The following is a 13,019-nucleotide window of genomic DNA, read 5'->3' on the forward strand; positions in this document are numbered from 1 at the left end:
CAGAGTGCAACCTGAGTAATCTGATCACCAACGCCATGCTGGAGGCCACTCATGCTAAGGTAACGATTTTAAACTCAGGTTATTACACCTTCCATTTATTTTTTGTTTCAGTCATAAGCATAGTTGAGGTTTATTTATGAAATATTACCTCCATATTTGATTTCAGAATTTTTAAAAAAAATACTGCAGAGTTGTTCAATTCTGAAAACTTTTGGCACCCAGGTCTGTCTGTTGAACCATGACTCTGTCCCTGTATAGGTACTCTGCGTTCTGACTGCTTGCACCCAGCGGATCCCATGACCATGCATGACCTGCTGCAGATCCTGCCCCTAAAAGACCCAGTGCTGGTGGTGGAGGCTACGGGGCAGCAGCTCTACGAGAACCTGATTTAGATGGAAGGTACCGCACTGGAACACATTGAAAAGGCACCAAAACCACATTATGAGTGAACTGGTTTTATTGTAGTTACTTCTTTGTTCTCACATGAAAGCAATCAGAACGGTTTTTGACACAAGGTGCATTTTTCAGATTTCCCCAGGTTTCAGGGATCCAGATTGGCTTTGATCCCAATGAAAAACCTGGCCACAGAGTCATCGCTAAGACAGTGAAGGTTCAAGGCAAGAGTCTAGATAGAGACAGAAAGTATGCAGTGGCCATGAAATAATTCTTAACAAAGGTAGGGTATAGTCTTCAGGTTCATATTAGCACACAGCCACAGCCACTGCAATAGCATTGTACACTTTCTCTACGTTATATAGAACAAGTAAAGTCATCCATTAGTTAGCGGCGGAGGATGCATTGTTATTAAGTGGACAGGTAAAACTGTCTCCTCACAGCAGTATAGTAAGCAGCCATGTTGGCTTCAGAGCAAAGGAAACATTGACAATATTCTCCTTTTTATCCTCTCTTGTTTTGTCTTCAGGGCAAAGATGGCTACACCATGTTCAGTAGCTGTCCTCATAGGAACGACATAGAGAACGCTCAGATCCTGTCGACCATCCTCATCAACCACTTTGAGTCTGGGCATGAAGAGGTGCATGTCTGGCCACAGGATGGGCCTCATCAAGGTGTCCAGCAGCCCCTCTGTGTCTGGTGAACACAGCTGCCTCATTAATTAATTAATTCATTCATTCAGATAAGGAATCTCTTATTCAAGCAAGAGCTGGTTTTCATTGTTGTGCTGATCACATCTGTGAATGAGAGCTAACCTGGAGCGTGTATTAATGGTGTTTCTGCAGCCATTGAGAGATCCAAGAGTGAGAATCTGGAGGGAGGAGGTGGGAGTGGCTGTGGTGCCCGGAGTAGTGGGCAGGATATTCCATGTCCACCCTGAGGGCCAATCAGAAACAGAAGGCTAACAGTGGGCAGGGCTGTTCCTCAGCCAGGACTCCATAGTCACAGTGTAAGCCAGGGGACATTACATCAAGTCTTTCACATCTCAGGTGGACTGTCAATGAACGCTCAGACAGCAACATGAGATGACATAATCCATTATTTGTGTTACTGTTGAAGGAATCCAGGAGCAAGCAGTCCTTGAAGTTGTAAATACAATTTATTGATGACTCAAAATTACTCATTTTTTTTCTCTTTCGTAAATACAGTTGAATATCAAAAACGAATATATTACAGAAAATGTATTTATTTTTGAATGATCCATTTGTAGCATAGATGGTGGTGATGTATCATGATTTGAATGGAGGAGGAAGAGGGATAGTCTACCTGTGTTCATGACAACATTACAGTAAAAAGGAAATTAATTGAAAAAACCCACCACTTTGTTTTTGTGTTTATAACAACCCCTGACTGTATGTTATCCTTTAAAATGAGATAGTCTCAGTCAATGTGCAAGGCCAATGTTCTTCATAGCAAATGACATCTTGACAACATCACAGTGTTGGGTGAATGAATCAGTGATTCCCTGTTTCTACAGTTGAAAGAACGCTGCTGTAACGGATGATAATGTGAAGTATTGTGTGGCCTATACGGTTTGGGGACTTTTTGGTCATGCTCCAGGGCTTGACATTCACTTTTTTTGCCACTTGTCCTTTGGACAAGTAGGACAGATTTTATACTTGTCCAAAAGCTCAAATCACTTGTCCAAAAATATAAATACATCTGTAACACCATATTAAGTGTTTCTAAATAAAATAATTGCATCAACATTTCTGTGTTCATATTTTGGCTAGGCTAGGTTAATTTGAAACAAGGTAAGACATGCTTAACAAAATGACATAAAACATCCAGGTTTAAAATAATCAAGTTTATGGTTAAATAGTTTCAAAATGCTGACCGCCTCTGCTCAGATTCAACGTGGGTGATGTGCGGTGTGCAACATGCAATGTCCTTCACTCTCTGGTCTTGTGACCATTTGATCTGAAGGAACCGTGCCTCGAGTATGTCGACAGAATCAAGCCTTTAGACGTTAATGTTAATTATCCTTCATTATCTTTGTCAAACATGACTGGCCTTTAGACTATATTTATGTATCATTAAAGTTTGGCTTCATTTTCTGGCATTTGGACATGAGGCCCTAGCCAATATGCATATCGTCTACACTTTGACATGTAGGCTTTTTTATTTATGTACATGAAACATTTATTTGAATATTATTCCAATGTTGGCCTCTCTGATCCAAATCTTATCAGCGTAATTGTTTGATATTGTTATATATAAAAACATTTACTTGTCTATTCGGACAACTTCAATCTATATTCTTGTCAGACAATTTTTTGTTACTTGTCCCGGACAAGAGGACAAGCGTTAATGTCGAGCCCTCGTTCCTCTTTATATTTAGGGACTCTGTGACTCTGAAACCCAGGAAAACCATGTGGTTCGGTATAATGACTTTATTACTGTCAGGAATTGTACAAATCAATTGTACAATACTCTTAACAGCACAATAGCTGATTTCAAGCAATGCCACTGTGAATACTTTGAATTGGAATGACTACAGACCCAAGGAGTGCTCTGATGCCGGAAATAAACAGAAGAAATTACATCATGACCATGAGAGCCATTTAGAGCAGAAGTGAATGAATTGAATCCACAATGCTGAGCAACCCATTTTCTAAATGGAGTAGAGGAAACGCAGAATTATATATATTTTTTAAATAAAATAATACTTGTATGTAACAGTTTTCTGTACATATCAGTGAAACAAACCGTTAGAAAGGCATGAGCAGATTTCTACTTCTGGCAAGAGTGAAGGCGGCTTACAAATAATTGCTATTGCCAATCATAAAAAAGACTTAGAATCAATCCAGGTACGTTTTTGTTGTTGCTTATTTCCATACAACTTGAAGCATTGCCTTCATGATATTATAGGTAGACTGTGTACAGATCATGTGATTCCCCAATGCCCCATATATGGTACCCTGTTTCCTCAATTCAATAGGGATCAGCTGGAACACTGTTGGTTGTCTTCTACCAAGCACATCTCCAATTTGTCTGTAAATGACTCTGCCTCCTCTCCTCCTTTAACCTCCTCCCTTCCTCTCTCCATCCATCCACCCACCTATCCATCCGTCTTTAGAAGGCAGGGAAGAAGACGTAGCAGAGAAAGCAGAAGATGATGAAGCCGATGACCCAGTTGACAGAGTAGATATAGATAATGATCATGTCCATGTCGAAACGCCAGCCACGAGAATCGTCCTCAAAGTCCATGGTGTCCAGACGATACCCCCCATGGGGGAACTGACGCCTGGCTATCGGACTAGTTTGCCTTTGGAAACCTGGAGAAGGGTTGGAATGACAGGAAAAAATCAGGTTATTCCAACTTTTGGTCACACTTTATTTGGATAGTCCGGATGTTCATACTATCAACAAACTATCTGTTGATAAGCAACTGCTTGCTAAGGTTAGGATTAGGTTTAGGGTTGGAGTAAGGGTTAAGTTCAGGGTTAGGATAAGGGTTAAGGTTAGGGTTAGAGCTAGGATTAGTAGCTCAGTCCTGTGTAGCTCAGTTGGTAGAGCATTGCTGTGGGTTTGATTCCCACGGGGGACCAGTATGAAAACAATTATTAAAATGTATGCACTCACTACTCTAAGTCGCTCTGGATAAGAGCGTCTGCTAATTGACTAAAATGTAAAAATGTAGATAGTTAGTTGAAATGTTACTGATAGTCTGTAGAGAATCTACAGATGGACTATCCAAATAAATCTGCATGTACGTTAATCTTGGAATACAAAGTGTACAGTAAGTGATAAATAATAATGATGCAATCATAGCATAATGGTAATAAATAAATACATTACCATATGGTCATCTCTATTTCGATACCAAGTTTAATTTTTGACTGTAAAATAAAACATAACCATTATGTTTTCTCAATCATCTCTATAGAAAGTTAATAACACTCACTTCCAAAAATACGGAAAAGTTTCCTGCAGCTTGGGAGCGGCCATTTTGCACAGCTTGCCTTCTGGAAAGTCTGTTTCCGTGAGAGGTATTCTTTTGGGAAGAATGACAGTGCTGTGTGGTTCAACACTGCAACACAGACACAGAACAATAAAAGGCCCTTCCTTGTTTACTATCTGATTGTTTTAGCATCAAACACTATCACAGTTTATCTTAAAACTATTTGGGTAGATTCTGGTTAGATGTTTGCACTTTTGTATTCTTGTGTGAAACACACAGGAATCAACATTTATTTGGAGACAAAATAAGTGTTTGATTTGAAGTAGATCAAGGTGCTCAGTCTCCCTCTGTCTCTCCTCTCAGAAAGCTACGGTTGTCCCCATTGTGACCTTGGCCTGGATAATCAGCAAAATAATCTCATCTACAAACCATGCTGTCCAATCATTGTCAAGCACCCTTAATGTCTATGAGGTTCTCACCAGTAAATCCTCTCTGCTTTCTGTGGTGTTAGCCCTCAGCACACAAATCACCTGCATTCAATCACCTAACACGACGCATCTGTAATCAGTGTGCAAAAACGAATAGTTTATATTTGTAACCCATGTTAACGTAGGTAGAGCAAAGGAAGCAAGAAAGGCCCAGGCTACATAAGCTTAGCTGGGGCAGATTTGACCCATTTTGAAACCTGCCTTTATTCAGTCCATAGCCCTCCATCATATTAATGTGTAAATAGAAGGCTCAGTTGTATTTTCTCTCATTGGTCTGAATGACTCATCTGCTAGACCCAAGGTGTGTAATACTCCCTGGAGGACTCTCTGCGGGAGGGTAGTGAAGCAATTAATTCCCTGTCTTAGGTCAGTTAGGATCACCACTTTATTTTAAGAATGTGAAATGTCAGAATAATAGTAGAGAGAATGATTTATTTCAGCTTTTATTTCTTTCATCACATTCCCAATGGATCAGAAGTTTACATACACTCAATTAGTATTTGGTAGCATTGCCTTTAAATTGTTTAACTTGGGTCAAACGTTTCGGGTAGCCTTCCACAAGCTTCCCACAATAAGTTGGGTGAATTTTGGCCCATTCCTCCTGACAGAGCTGGTGTAACTGAGTCAGGTTTGTAGGCCTCTTTGCTCACACACGCCTTTTCAGTTCTGCCCACACATTTTCTATAGGATTGAGGTCAGGGCTTTGTGACGGCCACTCCAATACCTTGACTTTGTTGTCCTTAAGCCATTTTGCCACAACTTTGGAAGTATGGTTGGGGTCATTGTCCATTTGGAAGACCCATTTGCGACCAAGCTTTAACTTCCTGACTGATGTCTTGAGATGTTGCTTCAATATATCCACATAATTTCCCTTCTTCATGATGCCATCTATTTTTTGAAGTGCACCAGTCCCTCCTGCAGCAAAGCACCCCCACAGCATGATGTTGCCACCACCGTGCTTCACGGTTGGGATGGTGTTCTTCGGCTTGCAAGCATCTCCCTTTTTCCTCCAAACATAACGATGGTCATTATGGCCATTCTCCAAAAAGTAAGATCTTTGTGCAGTTGCAAACAGTAGTCTGGCTTTTTTATGACGGTTTTGAAGCAGTGGCTTCTTCCTTGCTGAGCGGCCTTTCAGGTTATGTCGATATAGGACTCATTTTAAAGTGGATATAGATACTTTTGTACCTGTTTCCTCCAGCATCTTCACAAGGTCCTTTGCTGATGTTCTGGGATTGATTTGCACTTTTCGCACCAAAGTACGTTCATCTCTAAGAGACAGAACGCGTCTCCTTCCTGAGCGGTATGACGGCTGTGTGTTTATACTTGCGTACTGTTGTTTGTACAGATGAACGTGGTACCTTCAGGCGTTTGGAAATTACTCCCAAGGATGAACCAGACTTGTGGAGGTCTACAACTTTTTTCCCATGATGTCAAGCAAAGAGGCACTGAGTTTGAAGGTAGGCCTTGAAATACATCCACAGGTACACCTCCAATTGACTCAAATGATGTCAATTAGCCTATCAGAAGCTTCTAAAGCCATTATATCATTTTCTGGAATTTTCCAAGCTGTTTAAAGGCACAGTCAACTTAGTGTATGTAAAATTCTGACCCACTGGAATTGTGATACAGTGAATTATAAGTGAAATAATCTGTCTGTAAACAATTGTTTGAAAAATTACTTGTGTCATGCACAAAGTAGATGTCCTAACCGACTTGTCAAAACTATAGTTTGTTAACAAGAAATTTGTGGAGTGGTTGAAAAACGAGTTGTAATGACTCCAACCTAAGTGTATGTAAACTTCCGACTTCAACTGTATATATATACAGTGAGGGAAAAAAGTATATGATCCCCTGCTGATTTTGTATGTTTGCCCACTGACAAAGAAATGATCAGTCTATAATTTGAATGGTAGGTTTATTTGAACAGTGAGAGACAGAATAACAACAAAAACATACAGCAAAACGCATGTCAAAAATGTTATAAGTTGATTAGCATTTTAATGAGGGAAACAAGTATTTGACCCCCTCTCAATCAGAAAGATTTCTGGCTCCCAGGTGTCTTTTATACAGGTAACGAGCTGAGATTAGGAGCACACTCTTAAAGGGAGTGCTCCTAATCTCAGTGTGTTACCTGTATAAAAGACACCTGTCCACAGAAGCAATCAATCAATCAGATTCCAAACTCTCCACCATGACCAAGACCAAATGTCAGGGACAATATTGTAGACCTACACAAGGCTGGAATGGGCTACAGACCATCGCCAAGCAGCTTGGTGAGAAGGTGACAACAGTTGGTGCAATTATTTGCAAATGGAAGAAACACAAAATAACTGTCAATCTCCCTCGGCCTGGGGCTCCATGCAAGATCTCACCTCGTGGAGTTGCAATGATCATGAGAACGGTGAGGAATCAGCCCAGAACTACACGGGAGGATCTTGTCAATGATCTCAAGGCAGCTGGGACCATAGTCAACAGGAAGACAATTGGTAACACACTACGCCGTGAGGGACTGAAATCCTGCAGCACCCGCAAGGTCCCCCTGCTCAAGAAAGCACATATACAGGGCCGTCTGAAGTTTGCCAATGAACATCTGAATGATTCAGAGGAGAACTGGGTGAAAGTGTTGTGGTCAGATGAGACCAAAATCGAGCTCTTTGGCATCAACTCAACTCGCCGTGTTTAAAGGAGGAGGAATGCTGCCTATGACCCCAAGAACACCATCCCCACCGTCAAACATGGAGGTGGAAACATTATGCTTTGGGGGTGATTTTCTGCTAAGGGGACAGGACAACTTCACTGCATCAAAGGGACGATGGACGGATGTACCGTCAAATCTTGGGTGAGAACCTCCTTCCCTCAGCCAGGGCATTGAAAATGGGTCGTGGATGGGTTTTCTAGCATGACAATGACCCAAAACACATGGCCAAGGCAACAAAGGAGTGGCTCAAGAAGAAGCACATTAAGGTCCTGGAGTGGCCTAGCCAGTCTCCAGACCTTAATCCCATAGAAAATCTGTGGAGGGAGCTGAAGGTTTGAGTTGCCAAACGACAGCCTCGAAACCTTAATGACTTGGAGAAGATCTGCAAAGAGGAGTGGAACAAAATCCCTCCTGAGATGTGTGCAAACCTGGTGGCCAACTACAAGAAACGTCTGACCTCTGTGATTGCCAACAAGGCTTTTGCCACCAAGTACGAAGTCATGTTTTGCAGAGGGGTCAAATACTTATTTCCCTCATTAAAATGCAAATACATTTTTGTTGTTGTTATTCTGTCTCTCGCTGTTCAAATAAACCTACCATTAAAATTATAGACTGATCATGTCTTTGTCAGTGGGCAAACGTACAAAATCAGCAGGGGATCAAATACTTTTTTCCCTCACTGTATATATAACACCACCCAAAAGGGCACTTGACGAGTGCAAAGGAGCCGATTCTCTGGCACAGGTAGACCCCTATCTGTTCACGTGCCTGCTAGATGGTTCCACCATGGGTCTACTAACTGCAGTCTTTTATAGAGCAGTGGTCATGAGAGAGACAAGGAGAAAAGTGTTTGGATAATGTGCTCACCCTTCTGGAAGAAGACGTGGGTGATGGCGGTCCTGCAGAGTGGGCAGGGGGTGTTGGTCGGGCTGTTCTTGGCCAGGGTACGGAGGCAGGGCTCACAGAAGATGTGGTTACAGGGGTGGCACATGTAAGGGCTGAAGTAAATGTCCAGACACACAGCACAGATGAAGCCCTCTCTGTCCCCAGCACTCACATCCTCTTCCTCACTGCTGCTCGATGGGTTCCCTGTTGAATTCTGGGACACAGAACATGAGGGTTGTATCATTGTACTGTTATTTCAAAAGAACAGGACAAAACAGATAATCAGATCAGTTGGGTTCCCTGTGGAAGTCTAGGACATAAAATGGTAGAATAATATAACACAACCCACTCAAGACCAAGGTTAAATTCAAGGTCAAGGTCAGGTTGACAAAAATATTCAAGTAGATGCTGATGAGTTGTACTCCTGAAGGCTGAGAGAAACACCCTGCCATGTTAATATAAACTTTGACCTCTACTCTTAGAAAAAAGGGTTCCAAAGGGGTTAGTTCTTCAGCTGTCCCCATAGGAGAACCCTTTTTGGTTCCAGGTAGAACCCTTTTGGGTTCCATGTAGAACTCTCTGTGGAAAGGTTTCTACATGGAACCCAAAAGATGCCAAGGAGGGTGAATACTTTCGCAAGCCACTGTAAGCAGCTGTCAAATAAAAAAAGGTGCTATATAGAACCTAAAAGGGTTCTTCAGTTGTCCCCATTGGAAAACCCTTTGAAGAACCCTTTTAGGTTCTATATAGCACCTTTTTTTTATTTGACAGCTGCTTACAGTGGCTTGCGAAAGTATTCACCCTCCTTGGCATTTTTCCTATTTTGTTGCCTTACAACCTGTAATTAAACATGATTTTTTGGGGGGGTTGTATCATTTGATCCTGCTAGAAGGTGAACCTCCGTCCCAGTCTCAAATCTCTGGAAGACTGAAACAGGTTTCCCTCAAGAATTTCCCTGTTTTAGCGCCATCCATCATTCCTTCAATTCTGACCAGTTTCCCAGTCCCTGCTGATTAAAAACACCCCCACAGCATGATGCTGCCACCACCATGCTTCAGTGTGGGGATGGTGTTCTCAGGGTGATGAGAGGTGTTGGGTTTGCGCCAGACATAGCGTTTTCCTTGATGGCCAAAAAGCTCAATTTTAGTCTCATCTGACCAGAGTACCTTCTTCCATATGTTTAGTGAGTCTCCCACATGCCTTTTGGCGAACACCAAATGTGTTTGCATATTTTTTTCTTTAAGCAATGGCTTTTTTTCTGGCCACTCTTCCATAAAGCCCAGCTCTGTGGAGTGGACGGCTTAAAGTGGTCCTATGGACAGATACTCCAATCTCCACTGTGGAGCATTGCAGCGCCTTCAGGGTTATCTTTGGTCTCTTTGTTGCCTCTGATTAATGCCCTCCTTGCCTGGTCCGTGAGTTTTGGTGGGCGGCCCTCTCTTGGCAGGTTTTTTTTTTCTCACCAATTTGGACTATTTTGTGTATGTCCATTACATGAAATCCAAATAACAATCCATTACAGGTTGTAATGCAACAAATAGGAAAAACGCCAAGGGGGATGAATACTTTTGCAAGGCACTGTACCAAACAAACTCTACATGATTTCCAGTGACTGTGTATTTGTCTATAACGTGTTCTATTCCCCTGATATTATATTTCATGAAGCTCTATTTGATGTGTGGACAGGTGTACTGGTGCAGACCTGATTAAGGCAGGTGAGTTGAGGGTTTGGTAGATATGAAATACAATGGTGAAATCAGGTAACCAGTGAAGTAAGACACTGTTTGTAATGATGCTAGGCCTATATAATCTTCCAATATATTCTTCTGACAAAATTAATGTCAGTTAGTCAAGAATTTAGCTGCTACTGCATATTACAAGTTTATGCAGTAGCTTTCTGATGAATCAAAGCTTTTATAGGGAACTGCTTTGCTCCAGTAACTAAAACCGAAGACATTGTGATTCCAATAACAATGTTACATTATTAACTTGGAGATTGGTTTGTATTAGCAGACACTCAAAATCTGGGAAAAGTCTGACATCCCACTGAGCCATTTATACAGATGTAGGATCTTAATTTGAGCCAGTTTGCTACAGCAGGAAAATAATCCTGCAGGAACCGCAAATGTGAAATATGTATGATGTGTGGAATATAATGAATGGACATTATTTGTAGGGCTTGATAATTGTTTTGCTGGGGCAAATCAAGTCTGGACATTTTAAAGTGGAAATGACAATCTTTAGCCTTTTTCATTCTTTAATAGTCTAAGGGGGGGGGGGGGGGGGGGGTTCTAAGCTAACATGTGGAATGGTTTTAAGATGGTCATACCATGGATCATTTAGCTATAAAAATTTTAGGACCCCTTTATGTATAAAAAAATATGTATAATTTTTGGGGGATAATACAGTGGGGGAAAAAAGTATTTAGTCAGCCACCAATTGTGCAAGTTCTCCCACTTAAAAAGATGAGAGAGGCCTGTAATTTTCATCATAGGTACACGTCAACTATGACAGACATATTGAGGAAAAAAAATCCAGAAAATCACATTGTAGAATTTTTTATGAATTTATTTGCAAATTATGGTGGAAAATAAGTATTTGGTCACCGACAAACAAGCAAGATTTCTGGCTCTCACAGACCTGTAACTTCTTCTTTAAGAGGCTCCTCTGTCCTCCACTCGTTACCTGTATTAATGGCACCTGTTTGAACTTGTTATCAGTATAAAAGACACCTGTCCACAACCTCAAACAGTCACACTCCAAACTCCACTATGGCCAAGACCAAAGAGCTGTCAAAGGACACCAGAAACAAAATTGTAGACCTGCACCAGGCTGGGAAGACTGAATCTGCAATAGGTAAGCAGCTTGGTTTGAAGAAATCAACTGTGGGAGCAATTATTAGGAAATGGAAGACATACAAGAACACTGATAATCTCCCACGATCTGGGGCTCCACGCAAGATCTCACCCCGTGGGGTCAAAATGATCACAAGAACGGTGAGCAAAAATCCCGAACCACACAGGGGGAACTAGTGAATGACCTGCAGAGAGCTGGGACCAAAGTAACAAAGCCTACCATTAGTAACACACTACGCCGCCAGGGACTAAAATCCTGCAGTGCCAGACGTGTCCCCCTGCTTAAGCCAGTACATGTCCAGGCCCGTCTGAAGTTTGCTCGAGTGCATTTGGATGATCCAGAAGAGGATTGGGAGAATGTCATATGAAACCAAAATAGAACTTTTTGGTAAAAACTCAACTCGTCGTGTTTGGAGGACAAAGAATGCTGAGTTGCATCCAAAGAACACCATACCTACTGTGAAGCATGGGGGTGGAAACATCATGCTTTGGGGCTGTTTTTCTGCAAAGGGACCAGGACGACTGATCCATGTAAAGGAAAGAAAGAATGGGGCCATGTATCGTGAGATTTTGAGTGAAAACCTCCTTCCATCAGCAAGGGCATTGAAGATGAAACATGGCTGGGTCTTTCAGCATGACAATGATCCCAAACACACTGCCCGGGCAACGAAGGAGTGGCTTCGTAAGAAGCATTTCAAGGTCCTGGAGTGGCCTAGCCAGTCTCCAGATCTCAACCCCATAGAAAATCTTTGAGGGAGTTGAAAGTCCGTGTTGCCCAGCGACAGCCCCAAAACATCACTGCTCTAGAGGAGATCTGCATGAAGGAATGGGCCAAAATAGTGTGTGAAAACCTTGTGAAGACTTACAGAAAACGTCTGACCTGTGTCATTGCCAACAAAGGGTATATAACAAAGTATGGAGAAACTTTTGTTATTGACCAAATACTTATTTTCCACCATAATTTGCAAATAAATTCATAAAAAATCCTACAATGTGATTTTCTGGATTTTTTTTTCTTATTTTGTCTGTCATAGTTGACGTGTACCTATGATGAAAATTAAAGGCCTCTCTCATCTTTTTAAGTGGGAGAACTTGCACAATTGGTGGCTGACTAAATACTTTTTTTCCCCACTGTACCTCTACTTACTAGAAGCACGTCTAGCCGCAGCTTAAAGATCCATACTTGTTTAAAGCTTTGTAATTACACCCCAAAACTTCATACATTATCTGACAGCTTTTTAATTCGTTATGGTAGCGAGTCATGTCAAATTCTTGACTCAAAGCCGATTTAATTGGCCTTAAAACTTTAGCCAACGCTTTCCTTTAGAAAATACAAATGCATTTAATTTCTTCTGCCTTGCTTTTTCATATGGTATTCAGGCCAGGAGAAGGAAAAGGTTGTGCGAGTGACAACAAAAGCAAAAGGCTGAAAGTCATTATTGATTTGTTTGTGGAGAATTATGACTATAAAATCCACAAGAAATCTGTCCAGGAGACAAAAGTCCTCTGAGAAAAAAAACAACCTTATTCTGTTATTTTATAATGAGAGAAAATAATCAATAATGACCTTTTGTGATTTCCACTCCAAAGCAATTTTCTTCACAATCCAGAGCTTCTCTCTGTACAGACAATTTCTGGACGGAATACAGGTCTAAACTGAACAGAGGGAACCCTATAGCAGTGAATCTCAAACTTCTCCTCGGGGACCCTGAGACGTTTCACAATTTCTTGTA

General features: G+C 41.4%; 1 protein-coding gene across 1 annotated transcript in view; it reads right to left on the reverse strand.

Annotated features, from left to right (window-relative positions):
* Positions 1-3,528: 3,528 nt before the first annotated feature.
* LOC311144390 (E3 ubiquitin-protein ligase RNF180-like) overlaps positions 3,529-13,019 on the reverse strand; it is a gene marked incomplete at both ends in the record, with an annotated part of 13,158 nt that continues 3,667 nt past the window's right edge. The window contains 3 exons of the mRNA XM_084180405.1: positions 3,529-3,731; positions 4,361-4,486; positions 8,414-8,645. Of these exons, the coding sequence (XP_084036531.1) occupies positions 3,529-3,731; positions 4,361-4,486; positions 8,414-8,645 (561 nt within the window). The remainder of the gene's footprint in view (positions 3,732-4,360; positions 4,487-8,413; positions 8,646-13,019) is intronic.

This window comes from Coregonus lavaretus, assembly GCF_964263955.1.
Source record: "Coregonus lavaretus genome assembly, chromosome: 17".
NCBI lineage: Eukaryota > Metazoa > Chordata > Actinopteri > Salmoniformes > Salmonidae > Coregonus > Coregonus lavaretus.